Below are 23,487 nucleotides of genomic sequence, written 5' to 3' on the forward strand. Positions count from 1 at the left end.
ATATGCTGGCCAAACCCCTTTCCATCATCTTCCAACAGTCCTGGAAGACTGGGGAAGTTCCACTGGACTGGAGGCTGGCTGATGTTGTGCCCATCAACAAGAAGGGTCGGAGGGAGGATCCAGGGAACTACAGGCCTGTCAGTCTGACCTCAGTGCCAGGGAAAGTCATGGAACAGGTGATCTTGGGTGCTATCATGAAGCACATACAAGAGAACCAGGTGATCAGGCCCAGTCAACATGGGTTCACAAAAGGCAGGTCTTGCCAAACTAACCTGATTGCCTTCTATGACAAAGTGACTCGGCTGCTGGAAAAGGCTGTGGATGTGGTCTTCGTGGACTTCAGTAAAGCCTTTCACACAGTCTCTCACAGCATTCTGCTTTGGAAACTGTCAGCCTCTGGCCTGGACAGGCGCACACTCTCCTGGGTGGAAAACTGGTTGGATGGCCGGGCCCAGAGAGTGGTGGGAAATGGTGTGAAATCCAGCTGGAGGCCAGTGACAAGTGGGGTTTCCCAGGGCTCAGTGCTGGGTCCAGCCCTGTTCAATGTCTTCATCAATGACCTGGATGAAGGCATTGAGTGCACCCTTAGCAAGTTTGCAGGTGACACTAAGCTGGGTGGAAGTGTTGATCTGCTGGAGGGTAGAGAGGCTCTGCAAAGGAATCTGGACAGGCTGGACCGCTGGGCAGAGTCCAATGGCATGAGGTTTAAAAAGGCCAAATGCCGGGTTCTGCACTTGGGGCACAACAACCCTGTGCAGTGCTACAGACTAGGAGAAGTCTGGCTAGAAAGCTGCCTGGAGGAGAAGGACCTGGGGGTGTTGGTTGACAGCCGACTGAACAGGAGCCAGCAGTGTGCCCAGGTGGCCAAGAAGGCCAATGGCATCTTGGCTTATATCAGAAATGGTGTGACCAGCAGGTCCAGGGAGGTTATTCTGCCCCTGTACTCGGCACTGGTGAGACCGCTCCTTGAATCCTGTGTTCAGTTCTGGGCCCCTCACCACAAGAAGGATGTTGAGGCTCTGGAGTGAGTCCAGAGAAGAGCAACAAAGCTGGTGAAGGGGCTGGAGAACAGGCCTTATGAGGAACAGCTGAGAGAGCTGGGGTTGTTTAGCCTGGAGAAGAGGAGGCTGAGGGGAGACCTCATTGCTCTTTATAACTACCTGAAAGGAGGTTGTAGAGAGGAGGGTGCTGGCCTCTTCTCCCAAGTGACAGGGAACAGGACAAGAGGGAATGGCCTCAAGGTCCGCCAGGGGAGATTTAGGCTGGACATTAGGAAAAAATTTTTCACAGAAAGAGTCATTGGGCACGGGAACAGGCTGCCCAGGGAGATGGTTGGGTCACCTTCCCTGGAGGTGTTTAAGGCACGGGTGGACGAGGTGCTAAGGGGCATGGTTTAGTGTTTGATAGGAATGGTTGGAGTCGCTGATCTGGTGGGTCTCTTCCAACCTGGTTATTCTATGATTCTATGAGCCGGCAGTGTGCGCTTGCAGCCCAGAAGGCCAACCATATCCTAGGCTGCATCAAAGGAAGCGTGGCCAGCAGGTCTAGGGAGGGGATTCTGCCCCTCTATTCCTCTCTTGTGAGACCTCATCTGGAGTTCTGTGTCCAGTTCTGGAATCCTCAACATAAGAAGGATATGGAGCTGTTAGAAAAGGTCCAGAGGAGGCTACAAAGATGAACTGAGGGCTGGAGCACATTACATATGAGGACAGGGTGAGAGAGTTGGGTTTGTTCAGCCTGTAGAAGAGAAGGCTCTGAGGAGACCTTATGACGACCTTCCAGTACCTGAAGGGGCTACAAGAAAGCTGGGGAGGGACCGTTTACAAAGGTTTGTAGTGATAGGACGAGGGGCAATGGGTGTAAATTGGAGAGGGGCAGATTTAGACTAGACATAAGGAGGAATTTCTTCACGATGAGGGTGGTGAGGCTCTGGCACAGGGAAGCGGTGGATGTCTCCTCCCTGGAGGTGCTCAAGGCCAGGTTGGATGGGGCCTTCGGCAGCCTGGTCTGGAACTGGCTGACCTTTAATGTCCCCTCCGACCCGAACTACCCTCCGCCTCCCCCCAGGCCCGAGCCGCGGCGGGCCGGTCCGCCCCCAGGCTGGGCGGTGCGGCGGCGGGATGGCGGCGGGCCGGGCGGGCGCCGTGCGGCTCCTGCGGCGGCTGCAGCGGGCGGCGTGAGTGCCGGGGCCGCGCCGGGCCGAGCCAGAAGCCGGCGGCCGCTGCGGGGCTCCTGGTGCCCCGGGAACGAGCCCCTCGGGGCGGCCGCACAGGGGGGCGAGGGCTGGTTGGGGTTTCCGCGTTGTTTTTTTTCTTTGCTTTTAACCCTGCCTTTTCCTTTTCATTAACCAGATGTCGATGCCCGAGCCATTCCCACACTTATTCCCAAGGTAAGACTTAATTCGTCTCTCCAAAGGAGTCCGGTAGGAGACCGTGGCGCTGTAGGTATCACAGAATCACAGAATCAGCAGGTTGGAAAAGACCCCCAGAATCATCGAGTCCAACCATTCCCATCAATCACTAAACCATGTCCCTCAGCACCTCTTCCACCCGTCTTTTAAACACCTCCAGGGATGGTGACTCAGCTACCTCCCTGGGCAGCCTCTGCCTGTGCCCAGTGACACTTTCTGTCAAAAATGTTTTCCTGATGTCTAGTCTGAACCTCCCCTGGTGCAGCTTGAGGCCATTCCCCCTTGTCCTGTCCCCTGTCACTTGGGAGAAGAGGCCAGCTCCCTCCTCTCTATATCCTCCTTTCAGGTAGTTGTAGAGAGCAATAAGTTCCCCCTCAGCCTCCTCCAGGCTGAACAACCCCAGTTCCCTCAACTGCTCCTCGTAAGACTTGTTCCCAGGCCCTTCCCCAGCTTCGTCGCTTTTCTCTGGACACATTCCAGAGCCTCAACATCCTTTTTGGGGCCCAGAACTGAAGTATTGGTGCAACCTGGGCAGAGGGAGTGGGTGGGAGGCTTCTTCTCATAGAATGGAAGCCTGCTATAAGGTTTTCTCAAGGCCTTCTCTTCCCTGGGCTGAACAAATTCAACTCTCAGCCTGTCAGTGTTAATCGAATCATCGAATGCCAAGTTGGAAGGGACCTCAAGGATCATCTGGTCTAACCTTTTTGGGTAATACATAGTTTAAGTAAGATGGCCCAGCACCCTGGCAAGCTCAGCCTTGAAAGTGTCCAGTGCAGACTCATCTACCAGTTCCCTGGAGAGATGATTCCAATATTTAACTGTTCTCATAGACTCATATAATGATTTGGGTTGGAAGGGACCTTAAAGATCATGCAGTTCCAACCCCACTGCCATGGGCAGGAACACCTTCCACTAGGTCAGGATGCTCAAAGTCCCCAGCCAGGTCTTGAATACCTCCAGGGATGGGCCATTTGTGACTTTGCTGGGCAACCTGTTCCAGTGTCTCACTAGCCTCACAGCAAAACATTTCTTCCTAATATCTAATCTACCCTCTTTGATCTTAAAACATTACCCCTTGTTCAGTCACTCCACTCCCTGATACAGAGCCTCTCCCCAGCTTTCTGGTAGACCACCTTTAAGTACTGAAAAGCTGTTAACTTTGCAGCTGTAAACTTTGCAGCTGTACAATGGTGGTGGTTATTACTGGAGAGATGGAGTGTTCCTGTGTAAGCCACATCCTGTCTCTCCCTCCATTTTCCAGGAGGCACGCTGATCAGAAATTTGCTCTGACTGGTACTGCTGCGGTCATCACCTGAGTTAATCTCAACTTTAGATCTGCTTCTGAGGGGGAAAATACACATCTGTTACATTAGAGAAGAGTCAGGAAGCAATATGGATAAAACCCAAGCTTTTCACAAAGATGTGCTTTGGCTTGAGGAATATAATTTCGATAGTTTTTTTCTACAGTCAGTCCAAAGTGTGCAGCTTGCCTAGGCTAGGGTTGTGGAGTAAGAGCAGGAGAGCTGCGCCAAGTCACTGAGTCAGCCTGTGAAGAATTTCTGTTGGCATTGACTGTAGGGAGGCTAGGGGAATAGCTATCAGTTTGCTGTTCAGTTTCCAGATCCAATACAAATTAGTATTTTGGGCCATAATTTGAGCAGCATAAAGTTCTGAGCGGCTTGTTTTCATGTCCTTTACTTAATACACTTTTTAAAGAATTACCATTTTAAAAACTGAAAAGCTATAGATGTGTTCACATATTTGTGAACAAAACTGTCTTACAGTAAGACAATATCACAGCTGAGAAACAGAATCACTTTCTTCTGGTTATCTGCTTAATGACCTGCTCAGTCAATTCAAACTAAGCCCTTGCTAAATAGAAGTCTCAGTTAAGAAACACCTCTGCAGTTTTAGGCAGCTATTGAGTCCATAATCTAGCGAGATAATGTCAGTTCAATAAGTCTCTGAATAGTGGGGATAGATTTAACAGTGACTGTAGCAGAAAGGAAATGTTCATTGTGTTTCTGGGCAATGTTTGAGGAAATGTTGCAATTTTTTAACACAGTAAAATTCTTCCTGAAAGTTAGGTTTTGCTCAAGAATATAACAGCAGGGCATCTGTTATAGTATCAGAAAGGAAGAGAGTAAATGGCTTGGACATGTTCTTAGCCTGTCAAGTTAATGACTGTGAGTACAGCAGACTCAGACTCCAGGATAGGTCAAACATGTACAGCCTGGCAAGAGATGTCAATGAAAGAGCTGATAGCAGCTGGCCTGGCCTTGAATAGAAAGCACATAAAGGATTTTAATACATCTATCTGTTATTGTTGTGGGTCAGTGCTTCAGTGCACCCCAGAGTGTCTCTAAGACTCATTATCATGGCTTCACTCATTGGATCTGAATCCAAATCGCATATTTTCAATTAATGTAGCAGACAGAAGGCGTGACTTCAGCAGGAAGAGCAGAATGCCTCATCTGGTATTTTCTTGGAGCAGAATAGGCTGTTTCAGTTGTTGCACTTAGTTTCGCTGTGGCAAAATCAGGATATACAAGAGATTAAAAGTTTTGTAGTAATTTATGTAAAAATACCAGCAGAGAGAGGATGTGACTGAAATAATACCCCTGTAAATAACTTTTCTACTAAATAAAGTTGATAGTGACGCACCAATTCGTACTGAAACTCTGTTTATGATTGGGAATGCATGCAGTTCCTTAATTTTCAAGCATGCAATTCAGTTTGTCCTGCAAATTCAGGGCTAGGCAGCAGTAAAAAGAAGTGTAAACACCTGTTGGTATTACTCTCACACGTACACAAGATGTTCTCTATGTGAGTGCATATGGAGGATGTCTCAAGGATTTGTCTTAAAAGTTGTTCTCACAGTTATCATGTAGCCCCTACACATTCGTAACACTTGTCAGCTGGTAGGTAGGCTGCCTGCATGCTCTGCAGATACTCAGTTCTACTTATTACGTGCTGTTCTGGTCCTTGCAGATTGATAACGAATTCTAATGCACACTTACTGGTAACTTACTCAGTTTTTATAGGGATGAATTAATTCTCAAAAAAAAAAAAAAAAGACAAGACACACCTTTTTTGATTAATTATGTGAACCAAATTAACTACTTGGTTCATTTAATCTCACCAACAACGTGGAATAAAATGGGTAACTTACCTAGACAAGCGAAGATGACCTGTGAAAATGTATCGGTGATTTTAAAACCAAAGGAATCTGCCAACTCTAGTACTGAGATACAAAGGGTCGTCACTTTCTGTTCCCTAATTTTACTATTTCATTTCCATTCCAGTTCCTGAACGGCCTGCCCTGAGGAATACAGACTATGCATTTGAGGTAATTTAATAATAAAATACATTTGATTTAGAAGTAGCATTTTGTGTAAGTCGAAATATGGCATTTAACAAATATTTATTTTAGTAAATATGTATATTTCGCTTTGACTGCTTGGGACTAGATGCCATTTCTCTTTTTTTCCAGAAAAAAATGTTCTTTTTTTTTTTTGTAGATGGCCATTTCAAACATCCGATATGGAGAAGGAGTTACTAAAGAGATTGGCATGGTAAGCTTCTATAGTGTGTTCCATCACCAGTGAAAAGTTATTTTCTAAAGGACTGCTGGTGCTATCAATCCATTTTATAAGGGGTAACTTATATATGATGTGTCTGAATCTCCACTGCTTTGCACTACGTGTAGTCATATGTACCAGTGTAAAAAGGTCAGAAAATACTGCTCAGTAAAGAACAGAAGAATGTTACAACAGTGTTGCTGTGGTGTAAGTAAATACGTGAAATGGAGCTTAGTTCATGATTTGCCAGGATTATGCAACAGTATTTTTCTCTGATGGGGAATTTAATTCAAGAAGTTTTTAATTCAGTGAGACACCAGGATTTTCTCAAGATCGCTTTCGTCTCTTCTAGTGCTCATTAAAATGTATCAGAGACTTTCCACTGAATTAGATGGATATTTATTCAGCTCTGAGTTTGCACTGTGAGAGTGCAGAATTTTTATTTCATCAAACTAAATGTGAGATGATTCACCTGAGTACATTGTGCCAGTTATCCTTTTAAATGTGTGTTTTAATTCATCATTTTTCCGCTTTTCTTGGCATTTATAGCATTAAAAGTTCTCTTCTTTTTTGAAAATTTGCGAAGTAAATTAATAGATATTAAATTAAGTTAGACGGAACTGCCTAACAGCAATAGGATTATTCAGAATTGCATGTATTAAATAGCCATTGTCAATCAACTTAGCAAAGATTAGGATCTAGAATTATTTTTCTTCTTTTTCCTACCTTATTTTTATTTTTCAGCAATAAATTAATATTAAATTTTCAAGGTTTTAATGTCATCCTTTTGTAGGCAGTTCAGGGAGACTTAAACTGTGGAAAAGTCTTTTTATGTTGCAGGAATTGTGTAGGAAAAATTATTTTAAAAATACTTTGCTTTTTTTATTAGTCTTAGGTGGTTCCTTGTGTTTTTCACTTGTTCAACATCTTTATCATTAGTTTTCTTCTATCATAAGACTTCAGCCATCTAAGTTTGGCAACATTATACTTTATGCTGCCTTCTGCATCCTATATGTATGTGGTTAATCCTTGTTTTCTTTATCTGATACTGTTCTAAAGATTTTACAATAATCAACTATTTTTGAGTTGTTTGGGTTTTATTACTAAATGGTTCCATTGATTTGGATTAGTATTTAAATAGTTCAGTGTATGATTTTATACCAGTTGTTTTGGTTTTGATTTCATTGTTATTGTAGGACCTGCAGAATCTTGGTGCTACAAAAGTGTGTTTGATGACAGATAAAAACCTCTCCCAGCTCCCTCCTGTGAATGCAGTGTTGGATTCCTTGGCAAGATATGGTATAAACTTTCAGATGTATGATAACGTCCGGGTGGAACCAACAGACCAAAGGTACTACTTCTGACACTGCGCTTCTCAAAGTAGTGCCTGGGCTCTTACAGCATGCCATACAGCTGTTTTAAACACTTGCTTGTGACCTGTGCACTGGTCTTAATAGTCAGTTGTTCTATTGTATTGGAGCTGCTGGTTGCTCAGTTCTCCTGACTAATCGGAAAGCTTTTTTTGTTTTCCAAGTTTCCTGGATGCCATTGAATTTGCTAAAAAGGGAGAGTTTGATGCCTATGTTGCTGTTGGAGGAGGGTCTGTCATTGACACCTGCAAAGCTGCCAACCTGTATGCAGCCAGCCCTGCATCGGACTTCTTGGATTACGTCAATGCTCCTATTGGGAAAGGGAAGCCTGTCACTGTGCCTCTCAAGCCACTCATTGCAGGTAAAGCAGGACGGCAGGGTGTGGAGGGTAAGGGCTAGGAGAACAGTAGTCATTCTACACTCTGCATGCAATAATTTTGCTGAAATTAGTTTACCACCACTGCTTCACCGTCCTGTGGGCTTACTTCTCTACTTGTACACAGCAGCAATTTTGCTGTTTACTTCAGCGGAAGTAAAATCACAGGTATTGTCATTAGTTTGCCTTATTTAGCAAAGTTGGACTCCTTTTGATGAGAAAAGAGATTGAAGTACCAGTTTCTCTCTGACCTCAGACTTTGGATTTGGGATACCTCTGGGATTTCCTGGATCATGTATTTTTGGTAGCGTTACTATTGTGGTTTTATTTATTTATCTTGCAATATTGCGTATTACTTATTGTTTGTTGTTATCTCTGTTTTTCCTTTTAAGTTCCGACGACCACTGGAACTGGAAGTGAAACCACTGGTGTTGCCATTTTTGACTTCAAAGAACTAAAAGTGAAAACTGGTGAGAATTTTTTTTGTCTGCTATTCAAGACAACTGCTTTTCCAATGTCTTTATTATTTCTGCGCCATGAAAGAAAGGGATACTGCATGACTTTTGAGGTGTCATTTTGTTTAATTTAACCACCACAGGCAAATTTGAAAAGATTAAAGGTTTCCTTTTTGAATTAAATTTATAACATATTAGCATAATCAAATGCTTATGTAATATAGCAGATTATAGTTTGAAGGCAAAACAGGAAACTAAAATCTTTCAAGTTCTTAAATGGCAGAAAATGTTAATTGCAAAGGAAATTTCTACTTACATTCAGGGTCAACCAACTGTTCCTTATTTCCTCTGTCTTTTTCTTTCTGCTTTTAAGACTTCTATTTCTTTGTTGTATAATTGCAACCAAATGTTTCTGTTCCTGACTTTTGAAACCTCAGGCTTGAGATGCTGTGTGAGTGAGGGACACTGTCTTCCTTTGGCCTTTTCATCCTTGCCAAATAAAGATTAGGCCTAAATTGTCATCTTAAGCTTCATAGCCTTTTTGAGATTTTAGTTCTAAAAGTCTGGATTTTATGTGCCACGTGGTACTTGGGACCCGAATGGATGTGCTAAGGAGCTCTGACCATAGCTCAGAGTTTTCTAGTCTATATGTAGTCAATTAGTCTGTCTATGTCTGTCTTTCTCTGTAAGCTACATCTGTGCCCCCTTAACCAAAACAGGAAGGGATATTACAGATGCTGAAGACAGCAATTAGCAACAGCAATGGATTGCAGACACAAACCAGTCATGCCCTCTGATTGTTCACAGAAGATACAAATCTAAGAATAATGTTGCAGATGCCATTCAGCATAGACATTTTGGAAGTACAGGCCAGGCAGGAAGGGTTACAAATGGAGACAGAACATTGTCTGGTACAATTCACTTCAGGCAACAGTCTCAATTCATTTACAAAAGCTTTATCATCAGTAAGACTTAGATTCATAGATACTTCTTGCTCTGCCTTCTCTGTCTTGTCTTTTCTTTTCTTTTCTCTTCATGGTTCCAAATAATTACCTCTTATTATTGTTATGTTTTGAACCTTAGGATTGTCTTTTCTCACTTTGTTGCAAAAGATCTTTAACTCATTTTTCTTACTTATATATTGTAGGCATTGCTTCAAGAGCCATTAAGCCAACATTAGGCATCATTGACCCTTTACACACACTGTCTATGCCTGAGCGAATAGTGGCCAACAGTGGCTTTGATGTGCTTTGGTGAGTTTTCTTTGTAGGCTGTTACCTGAATTTATTATAATTTTGTATTTTCACTATGATGATTGTAGAAAAAAATATATTTTAGGAACAGAAAAGGATGATTATCCTTTCTTCTTCCTTTCCTGCTCTTTTTAAGGTGGTCTGCATTATACTTTCCTCTTGTTTAATTTCACTATCTGCCTCAAAATGTACGGAAGCAAATCACTTATTAGCAGAAATTTTAATGCTTTTTGCAGTGCACTGGAGAAGCCATTTGCTTTCAGGGTTTTGGTTGTCAGGGAAGAGAGAGACCATCTTCATTGATTATTCACAATTGCAATAGTGTTTAACACGTCCCACAGACATGGCAGGGAATAGAGAACAAGGATTTTTTGATAAAATCCACAATTTGACAACAAAAATTTGTGAAGGCTTGTGAGATGCTGGCATGTCTCATCCCAATTATGACCATCCTCAGAACCTCTCTCATAATGTACCTCTCACTTGGGCACATTTCCTTTATTTTAAACCTGTACAGCTTTTAACTGCACAAAATGCTTGGAAGTTTCTATTCAGAGGGCCAGAGCTTACTTTGGTTTTGGGTGCTGTGTATATTTAAGCAATAGATGTATGGTGGAGCTATGTGATTTCTCAAGCTTGTTAAAATGTCCTGAAATACAGTGTCTGTAATGGAACTGAGGCATTTGTCATAAATGGAAATGGTTTGTCTGTAGTTTTGTCCATCTAGATGTAGGAATGTAAGCAGTTCCCTTTCTTTATTTAGTCAAATTTGTGAGTACCTTGGAAATGAGTCTCTTCTTAGTTCTGCTTAGCTTAAATATCACACTCCCAATTTTTTAAAGATCAATACTTCTAAAAGAAAAGTGGTTTACAATCCTTCCAGTACTAAGGCCTCTTACGACTGCTGTCCTACAAGAAAGGAAACACACCCATTGCAGATGCACAGTGCTCTTCACTGAGAAATGTTACTCTCCAAGATGCCAGTTCATCCAACCCAACTTTAAGCACGGTGTGATCTGATAAATTGTGACCATGTTTGGATTGCCTGCTGTGTGTCTGTTGGAGAGTGAAGCACTTTGGAAGTGCCCATACAGTGTTCTCTCAGTTGCCTATGGGATTGTATTTCTGGGTTTGGCAGCTGTTAGACACCAGAAGTAAATAAGAAGAACCTGCATTCAAGGCACAGCAGAGCAGTAAAATGTAGCTCTCCCACTGAAATAATTCAATTTTTAATCTTTCATTTAGCCACGCTCTAGAATCGTACACTGCTCTCCCTTACAACATGCGCAGTCCATGCCCTTCAAATCCAATCAACCGACCAGCTTACCAAGGCAGCAACCCCATCAGTGATGTCTGGGCTCTTCATGCTCTGCGCATTGTGGCTAAATATTTGAAAAGGTAATAAGTTTAACAACCACCCCCTTTGCAGTATGTTCAGTCTTCAGTGCACGGGGATGCACAGAAGAACTTGAATTTTAGGGTAAAATAAGGCTAACTACTACCTTAAACTTTGGATTTCTGTTAAACAGAGCAAAAAGTAGTTGTTTTTTGTTCACGGGGAATCTACTCATGAGACTTCTTCTCCAAGCTGTCAAACTACACAAGCGGTCTGATGCGTAGGAAGGCAAGGATCCCCGTCCTCTTCCCACACAGATAGTGGGGTCCAGACCACCAGCTGATGAGGTGGTGAGAAAGCTAGAGTGATCTGGGAGCCATGTGTATCATAGAATCATTTGGTTGGAAAAGACCTTTGAGATCAAGTCCAGCCTTATGATTGCTGAAGTTCCTAAGTGGAATTGTTGAAACTACCACTGAGGTGAATACAGCTAAATACTCTCTATTAACGCAGTTTTCTGAAAAGTGACAGGAAACTTGCCCTTCACTGAGCCAGTTAGATTTACTTACTGATCCAGAAGCAGATTTATTCTCTGACTGAAGTGTGGGTTGATCCTATTTCCAGTGTTTTTATCTCAGCTTATCTTAGAGGTTCTTGTGTACTTGTCCATAAAGAAGCCCTCTCTCCCTTCTCCATCTTGAGTTACCAAGCTGCTTGTGAATTAACTGGTACTGTTGTCTCCATGGTGCACAGAGCTGTCAGAAACCCTGAAGACCGTGAAGCAAGAGCCAACATGCACCTAGCAAGTGCTTTTGCAGGTATTGGCTTTGGCAATGCTGGTGTTCATCTCTGGTGAGTACAGAAAAGTACTAATCTCACCCAAGGTCAGCTTCTAGCCAGTGTTTATTTCAAATTGCCAAAGACATCGCTGCCTTTGTTGCTGAATATATAATAAGACATTGTAGCCTGGCCTGTAGCCTCTTTGTGAGAAATTGATGGGCGCTTGCCATTTATGTGTATGGGGATTGTGTATTCTAGCTTGTGATACTCAAATCCAGTCGTGTGAAAATTACATAACATGGCCTTCTTTACCTTCCTCAATAGTAAAAACTGTAGTTATGAAAAATAAAACCATTAATGGCATTTAAAAATGCTGGATTTCATGCCAGCTGTTCTGCAGTGAGACAGCAACAAGATAATCTTGTGCCATTCCTGAGCTGATGCAATTGTCTGTAAGTTGGTCTGTGGGGTAAGCATTCAGCAGGCTGAAATGAGCTATAATTAATACTGCAAGGCAATGTAGTTTCATATGGGTGAAAATCTCAGAGGAGCAAAGCCTAATTGTGTGGAGAAATCATTCTCTTCAGAGATGTTCCTTTCATTCCTTTTGTTGGAGCAAATCCACTCTTTAATTAGACTTTAAAATTAATGTTTGTTTTTCTCAGACAGTGTGATCAGGTAGGGATGGAGATTATGCTGGTTTTGACGTATCTGTATTACTTCAGTAACTGAGCATCTTTCAGTCCAGTCAGTGGAATAATATAACTTCACGCTCACAAAGTAAGGAAATAGTTTTTTACAGCTAGGTCCCTAAGATGCAGAGGGGTGAGGATTGTCTGTATCCAATATCCATACCATACCTAAATACCCTTTTAGTGTCTGTACCTAAGAGACTTGCATACAGAAGACTGACCCCACAAGGGACTGAATGCAAACTTTTCAGATGCCACGAGAGCTGCCCTAACCACTTTCTATCTACTCTCTGTTCCAGCCATGGAATGTCTTACCCTATTTCTGGTTTGGTGAAAACTTACAAACCAAAGGATTATAATGTGGATCACTCTTTAGTGGTAAAACTTGGTTTATCTTTGTTTTCATATTACTCATTTCATTCCTCTGTTTTCTCACATTAATGAGCATTAAAACACATTGAAGTTGAAAGTACATGTCCTGTTGATGTGATTATTCTTTTTTCTTTTTCCCCTTTGCCCCAGCCTCATGGCCTTTCTGTGGTGCTGACATCCCCAGCAGTTTTTGCCTTCACGGCGCAGGTACACCCTGAGCGGCACTTGGAAGCTGCAGAGATACTAGGTAGGAATCTGTGGATACAACTTACTCATACAAATGGAATTCTTTCTAAAATGAGGAAAAAAAAATGCGTGCAAGCAATTATTGTTGGTTGTCACAGAGGTTTTAAGTTTAAAAAACAAGATTTTGAAGTCTGACTGAGTTAAGCATAATGCAAACTTAAGTAGAATAATGCTACATTTTTAGCTGGAAATATCTGCTTCTTGGCTAGAAAACTGGGCAGCTGAAAAAACTGAAAGTCTGTTATGAATTGGGAGAGAGTAGCTGTGATTGACATCTCTCTTGGTGCTTTATGGAGAGTAGTTACTTTAGAGTAGACACCATAAAACAAACCAGTACTTGGGTGCACCTCTTAGCGAAAAGGAAGCATTTTGCCTGATGAATTTCCTGCTGTGGCAATACATTAGGGCAGTGTGATGTTCTGAGTCACTCCTGCCCTTTTTCAATGGCACACAGCTCTGGGTTTTGGTCTTTTCGAATGCAGGCATGAGCTTTTTTTTTTAGGTGCTAGAATTTCTCCGTGGCCAATGTCAAGGGAAGACAAAGAGCAGTTGTTCTGTGGACACATCTATGATGGCTGAGAAGTGGGTTAGTGAACAAAGTGGCCTTTTCTGCTCCTTAGCAGAATAAAGGTAAATGCTGCAAGCTGATAGCTCATTTAAAGGTTACTTTTTCATACAGTGCATCTGTGCAACCCGTCACCAGAAGGTGTCCTAGGGAAAGGATACCTCTTCATTGCACAAACAGCATGACTGTCTATAATTAATAAACAAGCTTTCAATGATGTAATCTGGGAGCTGTTAGCAGTCTAGCTGTGACAGCATGGCTCCATGGTAGGCTAATTTATTTATATCTAAGGCTGGGATTTTTGTCTGCACTAGATTCTGTTCTGTAGCTAAACTGCTGCTAATGCTCATGCTTGCTAATGAGCAATCACAGTCACATTGTGCAGCAGCGTAGAGAGAAAGTGATTTGTGGGAACTCTCCGGGTATTTGGAAAATTTGTGTTTGGTCCCTTGTATGGTCAGCCTTCTGTACGCAGATCACAGCAATCCAGTCACATGTGTGACTTCCTTGTATAAGTAACCTGAAAACATTGTTGGTTTCAAGAAAGAGTAGGGCTTTTATATAGACAATGAAAATACCACAGTCTTTTAAAGAGAATGTAAAACAGCATGGTCAGAAAATCTACATCGAGGAAAATCCCGTTTATTTTATATATGTTGGCTATGAATTTGTTCGTACAGAGTATGCAGTCCTGACTATGGTCAAATCCAGAACATAAACCTAGTTGGAACTATATACTAGCTACAAAATGTCACTGTTCCTACAGCAATAACACAACTCAAAGTAGGCTGAGAAAATGTTTCTGGGTAACTGACCAGCACTGCATATCAGAGAATTTGAACTTTGGCTTCCTGATTTTAAAAAACCACTAGGTTTTGTGGTATGAACTGCTGCCGTAAATTCTCTTTTTAAAATCTCTGATAATTTTCACAATAGAAATTTAAACTACATTATTATCTGCCTTGTGGTAAAGGGACTCTGCCATATACATGTCACGTGGAATTTAATTTATTCACTCCTGCCTGGGTTGTTTACTTCTGATTCCAGTCCAGAGTCCAACTGACTACAGTAGCTGATTCAAATCTGTCATGTTGCCAAATGCAATGACTAAGAAGGTATTTTATGACATGAAGCAGATTACTAAATAGTTATGTTGTGTGTATGTACAGCTGTGAATTTGGGTGCAGCCAGAAAAAGCTTAATACCTCCCTGGGTGGATTCTTAACAGTTGAAATAGGTGTGCGTGTGGCCAGAAATTTTCTAAGTGCAATCAAAGACTGTTGTGTCTTTTAGATAGAGCAAAAAGAAAGTACTAGAACTATAGCAATATTTTAAAACTGCCCCTCATGTTTACTGTCCTTTTTTTGCTTCCTTCTCTTTTACTTTACTACCTGAAGATACTAGATTTATGTCCCTGTTACTACTCTACAGCAAAACCCAGGGTAAACTCAAACTGCATGGCATAATCCTAATAGCTTAAGATGTTGTACAAGATTCTGTCATACCTTATTTATCAATTTCTCCCAGATGTCATCTACTACAGTACTGCTGGTCTTACTATCCAAATATCCAAGTTCCTCAAATGAGCTTGTCATTCTCATGTTCACTTAATCCCGTCTGAATGTTACACTGAACTGTGTGAGGATCACAGGAAATATTTTTCCTGTAGCTCTGTTGTGCTCTTACTCATCTTGCAGTAAGGCACTCAGACCTAACATAGTTCTGGTGTAACATCATTGAGGTTACACAGAGAACAAATTTAGCTCATCTTAGTTTGAAAAGAAATCTTATGGAGGAACCTGTGTCTTCTATTCGGACGTGGTTGTATTATTACTTTTAAACAAGTCCTGACCATTCATTGAAGAAGGGGAAGAAAGCTGTTCTGTAAGAAATATTGATGCTCTTTCATTTTATATTGATGCTTTCATTACTGTTCAGTACATGTTTCAAAGACACCGGTTCCTGCTCTTCAGTTCTACATTATTCTACACAGGTGAGCATATATTCATATAGCATTAAGTTTAGGATTTACATATCCCCTTGAACACTGCCCTGCCATCTCCTGTCTGTCTCTGCCAATATGCTCTAGGTCCTCTCTTTGAATGCGCAATAGAACAGAATAGTAAGTGGTTTCAGTGTCCTCTAGATGTCAGCAAATTCAAGGCCTTAACATTTGGCACACTGTCCATAAAAATAAATAACATTGACGTTCATGCGTTCACTTCTTCCCTCCCAACAGTTAGTCAGACGGAAAAGTGCTTCTCCCTGTAAGCACAGAAGGAAAGGAACTTAACCTCATGTGGCAGTTAGTCTTTCTGGCAGCAGTTACCTGCTTCTCCTGGTCTTGTTTCATTTCACCTTTTACGAACTATTCTAACTGTAAAATGAAGACTGATTCCCCTTTTTATTTCATGTTCCTTTTTGGACAGTCACTGTTAAGTATGGATATGTATTCAGCTGATATTATGATTAAATTAAGGCCAGAGCAGACTTCCTCTGCTCTCTCCACCCTACAGTCAAGGCATTATGTCTTATTTTAGGAGCTGACATCCGCACTGCCAGAATCAAAGATGCGGGATTTATTTTGGCAGACACACTCCGGAAATTCCTATTTGATCTGAATGTTGATGATGGCTTAGCTGCAATTGGTTATTCTAAAGCAGACATCCCTGCATTAGTCAAAGGCACGCTGCCTCAGGTAAGACAGAAAGCAAAATAGTTTTTCTTGTCAAACAAAATAGAACAGATTTTTGAAAAAACAGAAGTGTTTCTTTTCAAGCAAATGTTATTTCTAGTCATATATGGAAACAATTCAAATGGAGAAAATTATGGGCAGTCGACTGTATTTTGTTTCTCCGCACTCTTTAAGCTTTTCTTTTCAGTGAGATGGAGTGCATTCTGCAGTCTGTTCTTTGCATGGATTCAGAAGAATGGCTGGGTATTTGGTTTATTTTTTAACATTGCATTTTAAAAAAAGAGGATGTTTTTCACAGACCTTTGGTCTTTGTAGGAGATGCTGCTTTTTCATAACTGTCTCTGCTAATTATGTATGCAAGATGAGTTGTAGATAAAGCCTTAATACCAAGAGCTACCTGGTAAGACTGATCAAGCTCGCTTTGCATTAAGCTCTTCCATATTGAGAAGTTGCACTTTTCTTCCCAGATGGCTTTTTTGTTCCATTGACCCCCATCAGAATTTGAAATAAGGTCCCCTGAGATGATACAGATTAAACTTGTAATACCCTTTATTGTTTCAGTGCTCACAAAGACACTGCGAAAAGCAGCACACCACTCTGAAAGCAAAACCCAGTATCTTCCTTGTAAAAAGACAGTTTGATTCATATGCTGTGGACTGTTCCATCTACTTAGGATTTATTATTAGCATAGGAAATAAACACTAAGGGAAAAAAAGAAAATTTTGTAGGCTGAAAGCTTATTCACTTTTTACAGCAGTGCCTTACCACGTCTAGTTCTTCTCATTTATGAATCTCAGAGCAATTTAAAACAGATTGTAATTATCAATATTCCTATTTTATATCTGAGAAAATGACACAAAGGTGCAACTCTTCAGGACCGCACACAGCGGAGCTGTAGCAAAGCCAGGAAGAAGACTAAGGTCTCTGTGTGCCCATCAAGTGGATTATGTGTGTAAATTGTTATGGGGCATTTCAGAGGTTTGTTTTGATAAATATATTCCTTTAAAAGAACTGTGTTTGGGTCATCATAAGCACAACATCTCATTGAAGGCATGTTTTGCACAGCTAGGAAAGGTTCTTCACCAAAAGATGTTGCAGGGTTTTTTTGCTTGTTTGTTAGCTTAGCTCAAATTGACTTTTAATTCATTTAGTGTTGTCTCATGGCATTGAGGATTAATTGCACTGTGTAAAATGAGATGACCTAATAGTTTCTTGAACCTAATTTTTGTATATGAGTTGTAGCATGATCAAAATGTATTAGTGGTCCTTAATAGCCCATTATTACCCACAGAGGTAGTCCATACAGTTTAATCTTCAGTATATTTTTTCTTTTCCATTTGCAGTAGGTTTTCTTTGGAATAGAGCAGCGATCCATTCACATGAACAAGGCAGTTGTAGTCCAGGGCTGATAGCACTAACAGGTGTGCAGGGTTTATTCCACATTGTGAAGTGCAGGCTGCAGGAAAGCAAAACTAGTGTACTCTAACTGCTGGGATTTGTGCTGGGAACTCTACCGGGACAAACATTTATACTTGAAGTTTAATCAGAATTTTATTCTGAGTGAGTTTATTGAAGGTGATCCTATTTACAGATGTGAGTCTAGCAATGAAGATGCTGTCCCAGGATCTAAGATGGTCAGCCCTGCAATGATGTTTGAGGGGAGATAGAGAGGACTGAAAATGAGAGACAGTGGAAGGGCTGTTCTGTTGCTTACCCACCCCCTGCAGACATCCCTGATGAGGCCGAACCACTGACAAGCCAGGGGTTGCTCATTTTTGGAGCGATACCAGAGTGCACTGAGTCAGACTGGGTGAGTTGAGGCCTTGCTGTCTTGGCAACAGCAAATGTCAGCAGGCTTGTGCGAAGGGAGTGCTGGTGCCTCTGCGTCCGGGCATACAGGAGGAGCATCCATTTGGAGCCTTCTGTCGATATAGCTGGGAAATGCTGCAGTCTGTCACGGTGATTGTATTCTGTCACCCTGTGTGACTTTACAGATAACTCTGTCCGTCTCGGTGCACAGGACTGCAAAACTGTAATTTGGCCCAGAGCATCCTAACATAAGCCTGATGAATTTACTGAGTGCCCAGTCACTGAGTTGTTGTATTTTCCATATTGTGAGTCTGAAGAAAACCCATACTTTTGCCCTAGTGTTGTTTGAATTTTCCGTTTGGTTTCAAAACAGCATAGAATAACCTTAAGCTTTTGTTTGAGTGGATCTGTGTGTGTAGCAGTGCTGCTCAGGGATGGGGAAAGAGGTATCATTTGATTGCTATTGCTGCACCAGCAAAGCTTCTCATGTAGGTGAAGTTATACACACAAAGCTGCACTTTTCAGACTCATCACAAGGCATGCTAACCATGCTAGCAAGACCATGAACTGTGACTGTCTCACAGCTGGCTTCCTCACAATGCTAGACCGATATTTCACATGTTAAGCTCACAGTGCGGTGGCCTGTCTTGCTGTGTAACCACATCCAACCTGTCCACAAATCACAGCCTTGTGGGTTGAGAGGGAAGTGGAGTGGCTGCAGCATTGCGTTGCAGCAGTGGTGTGTGCTCCGTTCAGGAGGCTGGCTGAGCTGAGCCTCCCCCGAGGCAGGAGGCTGGAGGAGCCCCTTCTCCAAGCATCCCACTTGACGTGCGAGGCAAAGCCCCTAGCAAATGAAATCCACTGTCTTGAATGTGAAAAAGGGAGGGAAAAATTCAGAGCTCTTACTGGGACAGCCTCTTCCACAAGTGAGATCTTGAAACAGGGTGCAGCAGAAGAAACTCCACCTTGCCAAAATACACTGCATTCATGTAAAGATAACACACTCCTAGGGTAGGCCTAGCCTCTGTCTTTGCAGATGTTTGTGACTTTCCCCAGTCTTTCAATAACTGTTAAAATTGTTGATTCTTGAAAGCATAAAAGTACTAATCATAACCAGTCTGAGTACATTAATGTTAAGCCCTTTCAGCTGAGTGTTTCTTAAGTAACAATACCTACAGTAATACCGCTCCTCATCCTCGGTAGTGTGGGCTGCTTCTGAGGTGCTGTCCCTGCCTTTGTGGTTGTTTTGTCAAGCAGAGCAGTGAAGCATGTACCTGAGTTTCGGACAGTGGGACTTCAGCACCGGAAAATTCTGTTGAATCACTGTCAAATGAAGACCAACCACAGCTATTTAGTATTCTGGTTCAAAAACTGTTTATTAAGCAGTTTTAGTACCGTCCCTTGCTGTGTCTCTTTTTTTGGAGCCTGAGTTGCAAGTATTGTTTGCTCTCCCCATCTGTGGCAGTTCCAGGATTTTGAGAGATGTTGTATTTTGAAAATATTGGTCCCTAAAAATCGACCTCCAAATTCCAATGCCAGTGAATGAATTTTAAATGGACCGTATTCCCAGGATACTACCCACCAGTATGGACATCTGTGACTGACGAGACCAGTGTTTGAAGTACTTGACTTTGCAACTGAAATGCGTTTTAATCTTGCTTCTGTGTATTTAATTATAGGCAATTTAAACTAATATATTCTTGAAAGTACCGTGCAGCTGATGGTGCTTCAACCTTAATTACTTGATTACTTATTTGCAAAAGCATATTATTCTCTGTGAAGGGCATTAGTACAAGGGCACGTAGTTCAGCTACTGTTTGATTAATTTTATTGGCAACTTTCTGGAATCCATTTTTTCTTTAATCTTGCAGGAGAGAGTGACTAAACTATCACCACGTTCCCAAACAGAGGAAGACTTATCTGCCCTCTTTGAGGCTTCCATGAAGCTTTATTAGCTTAAACGTTTTGTTCTGAAAAGTGTGCTCTGTTCTAACACAAAGGTAATTTCTTATAGATATGGGGCTGAAATTGTTTAGAGAATGGAAGAACTTGTGTATCTTTGACTTCTGTTCCATTGTACACTGTCAAAAGGTCAAGCAATTAATCTTTATCTAAATAATGCTCTGAAGTGAAGACTGTGGGTCTTTTTTTCTTGCTTGGTAGTCAGTGGTATTAACTTGCGTAACGCTTGAAGCAGACTTCTCACTTTACTGAAGACTTTCTTGTGCTTTAGAGGTGATAAAAGGTGGAAAAATTATGTAAGGTATATTCCAAAGCATTTTACAAATTACGTTTTTCATTAAAATTGTCTGTGATTTTGTCTTTAAAAGTCATGCTGTTTAAGAAATAATTTGGGGCATTTTTAAATAGGGAAGGGGAGTTACCTTATGGAAAAAAATCAGCTTGCTGTATTCTGTTCTACTTTGTCATCTTTTTACTACCTGGCTTCACTAAGGCAGCTCTTGAACCGGAATGCTTTTTGTTGTTTGGTTGAGAAAAAACCTGCATGCTTCATACATGTTTGGAAAAGGCTTCCTGGAAGTTTGCTTTGGGTTGAAAACGTGACATTTATTTTCAGAAATTTATCATGCCTTTTAAGATCTATATAAAGCATTCGTAGGAGGAGCAAAGCCAGAGTAAAGTGTGGACACACTCAGGAGAAACCACCTAACAGCAAGACATCATCCATCACGGTCATTTTGTTTCTGTGGAGGCAACAGCTTCCTTTTCTGTTCCACGGAAAGAAGATACCAACTGTATCTTGCTTCTCTGTGAAGCAATTGCTTCTGCTGAGCTCCTGCAGGTGCTGTCACTCAGAGGGAAGCCACCAGCTTAAGGAAGTGGCAGTGTGCTGTGGTTCAATATTAAAAGTTGATGGTGTAGCGTATGGCTGCACAATGCCCCGCTGGGAGCACTGGTTAGATGTAGGAATGAGTGTGCACATTCAGAGCTGTTAACCAGCTGGTTGACTGTCACCTGAGACAGGGAAGTGGGAAAGGGAGAAATGAAACTAAAATTGTAATACTATTTTTCTTTTTTTAAAAAGTGCACATGGTTTTGTGTACAGTTCATTCAAATTAGGTTCCGCTTCATGTTGGACTATTTCAGCATCTGATTCATGCAGCTACCACAGCACAAGACAAATATGAGAAGAACCCCATAACTTCTGGTGTGCTTATTCTGTCTACTAGGGAGGGAGCACTTTTCAATCAGTCTGCGGAAATGGAAGGCTCTGTTCTTATGCCTTTGCATTCTTGTGTTTGTCTGATAAAGCTAATGCTATCCTAGACTCTAAGCACAGATATGTTCTGTGCATTGACATTGCATCTATTCTAATGCTGCTAAAATAGATGGATGGATACTGGTTGAAGACTGGAGATTTTGGTTTTAACCACAGAATGGGTTTAGTGGCCATAAGAACTGTGCTGCCAGTATGCTTTGTCTGGGCTGGGACACACATTTGATTTCCATGTCCTTCTGAATCTTGTCCACTGCTGAAATTGCCTACAAGAACCTGTGTCACAAAGGCTGATGTTGTAATAGCAAGGGATTCACTTTACTGTATTGTGCAAAGCTGCTATACTGGGGAAAAAAAAAAAATTGTCAAACCCTTTTGTATATAATCTTTCATCTTTCCACTCCTGTCTTTCTCCAGGCTGTGATAGCAGTGTAGAGTCCTAAAGAGAGAATCTTTTTTCCAGGAGCCTAATTCATGGCAGCCATGCTGTGTCAGAGAGAATATACTTTCTGCAGAACTGGACAGCATGTGGGTTTCATCACACATGTTGTCCAGTTCTGCAGAGCAAAGTACTTTTGTGGACTAGTTAGGAAGGTAGGGTATTTTCTTTCAGCACACTTGTTATTTGCCATTTCTGCCAGTATGGCAGTTTTTACCAGGCTGCATTTTCAACTGACAGAACCTTGCACTTAACTTCCCATACCAGATAACATAGAGCTCTTGCTGGTTTTTAAATTAAGGTTCACACACACACCCCCCAATACAGTGGATTTTATCTGTATTTTATAGACGAGACAAACAGTCTCAACATAACCCAACATAAGCAGATGGTGCTGTAAGAACGGCCATTTCTGTTTTCTACCACCTTTGGCAGCATGAGGGTCTTCGACTGGCTTAGACTGGTTGTGAAATCTCACAGACATCAGGTACACAAGTGTTCTCCTACCACCAGTTATTAGCTATTAATGGAAATTTTCTGAAGAAAAATCAAGGGAGGTCAAGTCGCCTCACAGTGTCTTTCAAGTAGTGATAGTGTGACAGGGAGTCACGCCCTGGCTGCTGGGCAGTGGTGGTTTTATCCACAACTGAACAGTTAACCAGGGTTTTTCATGTATTATCTTACTAAATTGCTCTGTTCTGAGACAACCTATTTGGTCAAATATATCTGTATCTTTGAACATGTCTATTTTGTGCACATGAGCCTGACATTTGTATGGGGAGCTGGGGTGACACTGTAATTGTCAGTGCCTGGCAGTGGTTGGGCACGTGTGTGAAATCTGGGCAGCTTGTTTTTGTGGCTCCTGTTACTTCTCTGTTACTCAAGCCCTCCGTGACAAATCCGTTATTCCCTTAAGATGATACTGAACTGCAAATAACAAATAATATTGTACTTGCTATAAACACAAACTTGATTGAAAGTGTGTGAGTGCAGTGTTTAAATCCGGCATGTTAACTTGAATCCTATAAAGTAGCTGAACCAAAACCACTCAGAGAGAGTAGACTTTCACTAGCTTCACAGACCATCGTGATTCTTCCTGCAAAGTCATTTGCCTGATGATCTTGGTGCTGTGCAGACAAAGCCTTTGTGTCGTGGGTGACAAACAAGAGCAACGGTGGAGGCATTCCCAAAATAAAAGCATTCAAACTACTGCACAGATTTCTGTGACTGTTTAAGACCATTTGTGCATGCCTCACTCTGCATGATCAGTCCATAGTTATAAGTAGCATTACGTATTTCATGACAACAACATTATCAGTCCTTTTATGTTGTACTTATTAGCAGTAGGAGTTGATTGAGTCTCTTCTTCCTTGTGGAGTCAGAGACCTACTTTCTGCCTTATATAGCTGTAACTATATAAAAGGATTTGTCAGGTTTCATATAAAGAAGAATAAATGCTTAGTTTATCTAGATCATGGTTTCTGAATAGGTTTAAAGTAAGCATAAATGGCAGATATTCAGTCACAACAGAAGAATGGTTTGAAGAGGCTTTAGGGACTCCTATTAAAGTAGGAGTTACCACGTTCGAAATTCTTGCTGTGGACACTGACCTGCTACTTCTCCCTCTGGTCCTGTGTTCTCTGAGTTCCGTGCAGATAAACACAAAGTGCAGCCTAGCTTATCTGGTTGCTCACTCAGTCCATCTACAGTGATAAGAATAGCTTTGGGGAGTGAGTATGAACAAGTGCACGTGTAGTGCTGGTGAAAATAGTTTACCAGCAGGTGTAGTTTTACCTGGAGTACAAAATGGAAAGCCCACTCCTCTCACAGGGTGCTGAGAGCTTAATATCAGTAGACCCTAGGGTAGCCG

The 23,487-nt window shown here is 41.7% G+C and overlaps 1 protein-coding gene across 3 annotated transcripts; it reads left to right on the forward strand.

Annotated features, from left to right (window-relative positions):
- Positions 1–2,120: 2,120 nt before the first annotated feature.
- ADHFE1 (alcohol dehydrogenase iron containing 1) lies at positions 2,121–23,164 on the forward strand. 3 transcript variants are annotated; one of them, XM_069854190.1, is made up of 15 exons: positions 2,121–2,176; positions 2,352–2,389; positions 5,716–5,759; positions 5,932–5,985; positions 7,188–7,342; positions 7,526–7,722; positions 8,130–8,207; positions 9,340–9,445; positions 10,691–10,843; positions 11,535–11,633; positions 12,553–12,631; positions 12,776–12,872; positions 15,977–16,134; positions 19,812–19,940; positions 21,596–23,164. In XM_069854190.1, exons 1-14 carry the CDS (start codon positions 2,121–2,123, stop codon positions 19,893–19,895), a joined length of 1,398 nt encoding a protein of 465 aa, XP_069710291.1. In that variant the 3' UTR covers positions 19,896–19,940; positions 21,596–23,164. The 3 variants fall into 3 exon arrangements, with proteins under 3 accessions (XP_069710291.1, XP_069710290.1, XP_069710292.1); XM_069854189.1 differs by lacking the exon at positions 21,596–23,164 and having other exon boundaries at positions 19,812–21,582; XM_069854191.1 differs by lacking the exons at positions 2,121–2,176; positions 2,352–2,389; positions 5,716–5,759; positions 5,932–5,985; positions 21,596–23,164 and adding an exon at positions 6,367–6,495 and having other exon boundaries at positions 19,812–21,581.
- The last annotated feature ends 323 nt before the right edge of the window (positions 23,165–23,487 follow it).

The sequence above is a fragment of the Phaenicophaeus curvirostris genome, chromosome 3 (assembly GCF_032191515.1).
Source record: "Phaenicophaeus curvirostris isolate KB17595 chromosome 3, BPBGC_Pcur_1.0, whole genome shotgun sequence".
In the NCBI taxonomy this organism is placed as follows: Eukaryota; Metazoa; Chordata; class Aves; order Cuculiformes; family Cuculidae; genus Phaenicophaeus; species Phaenicophaeus curvirostris.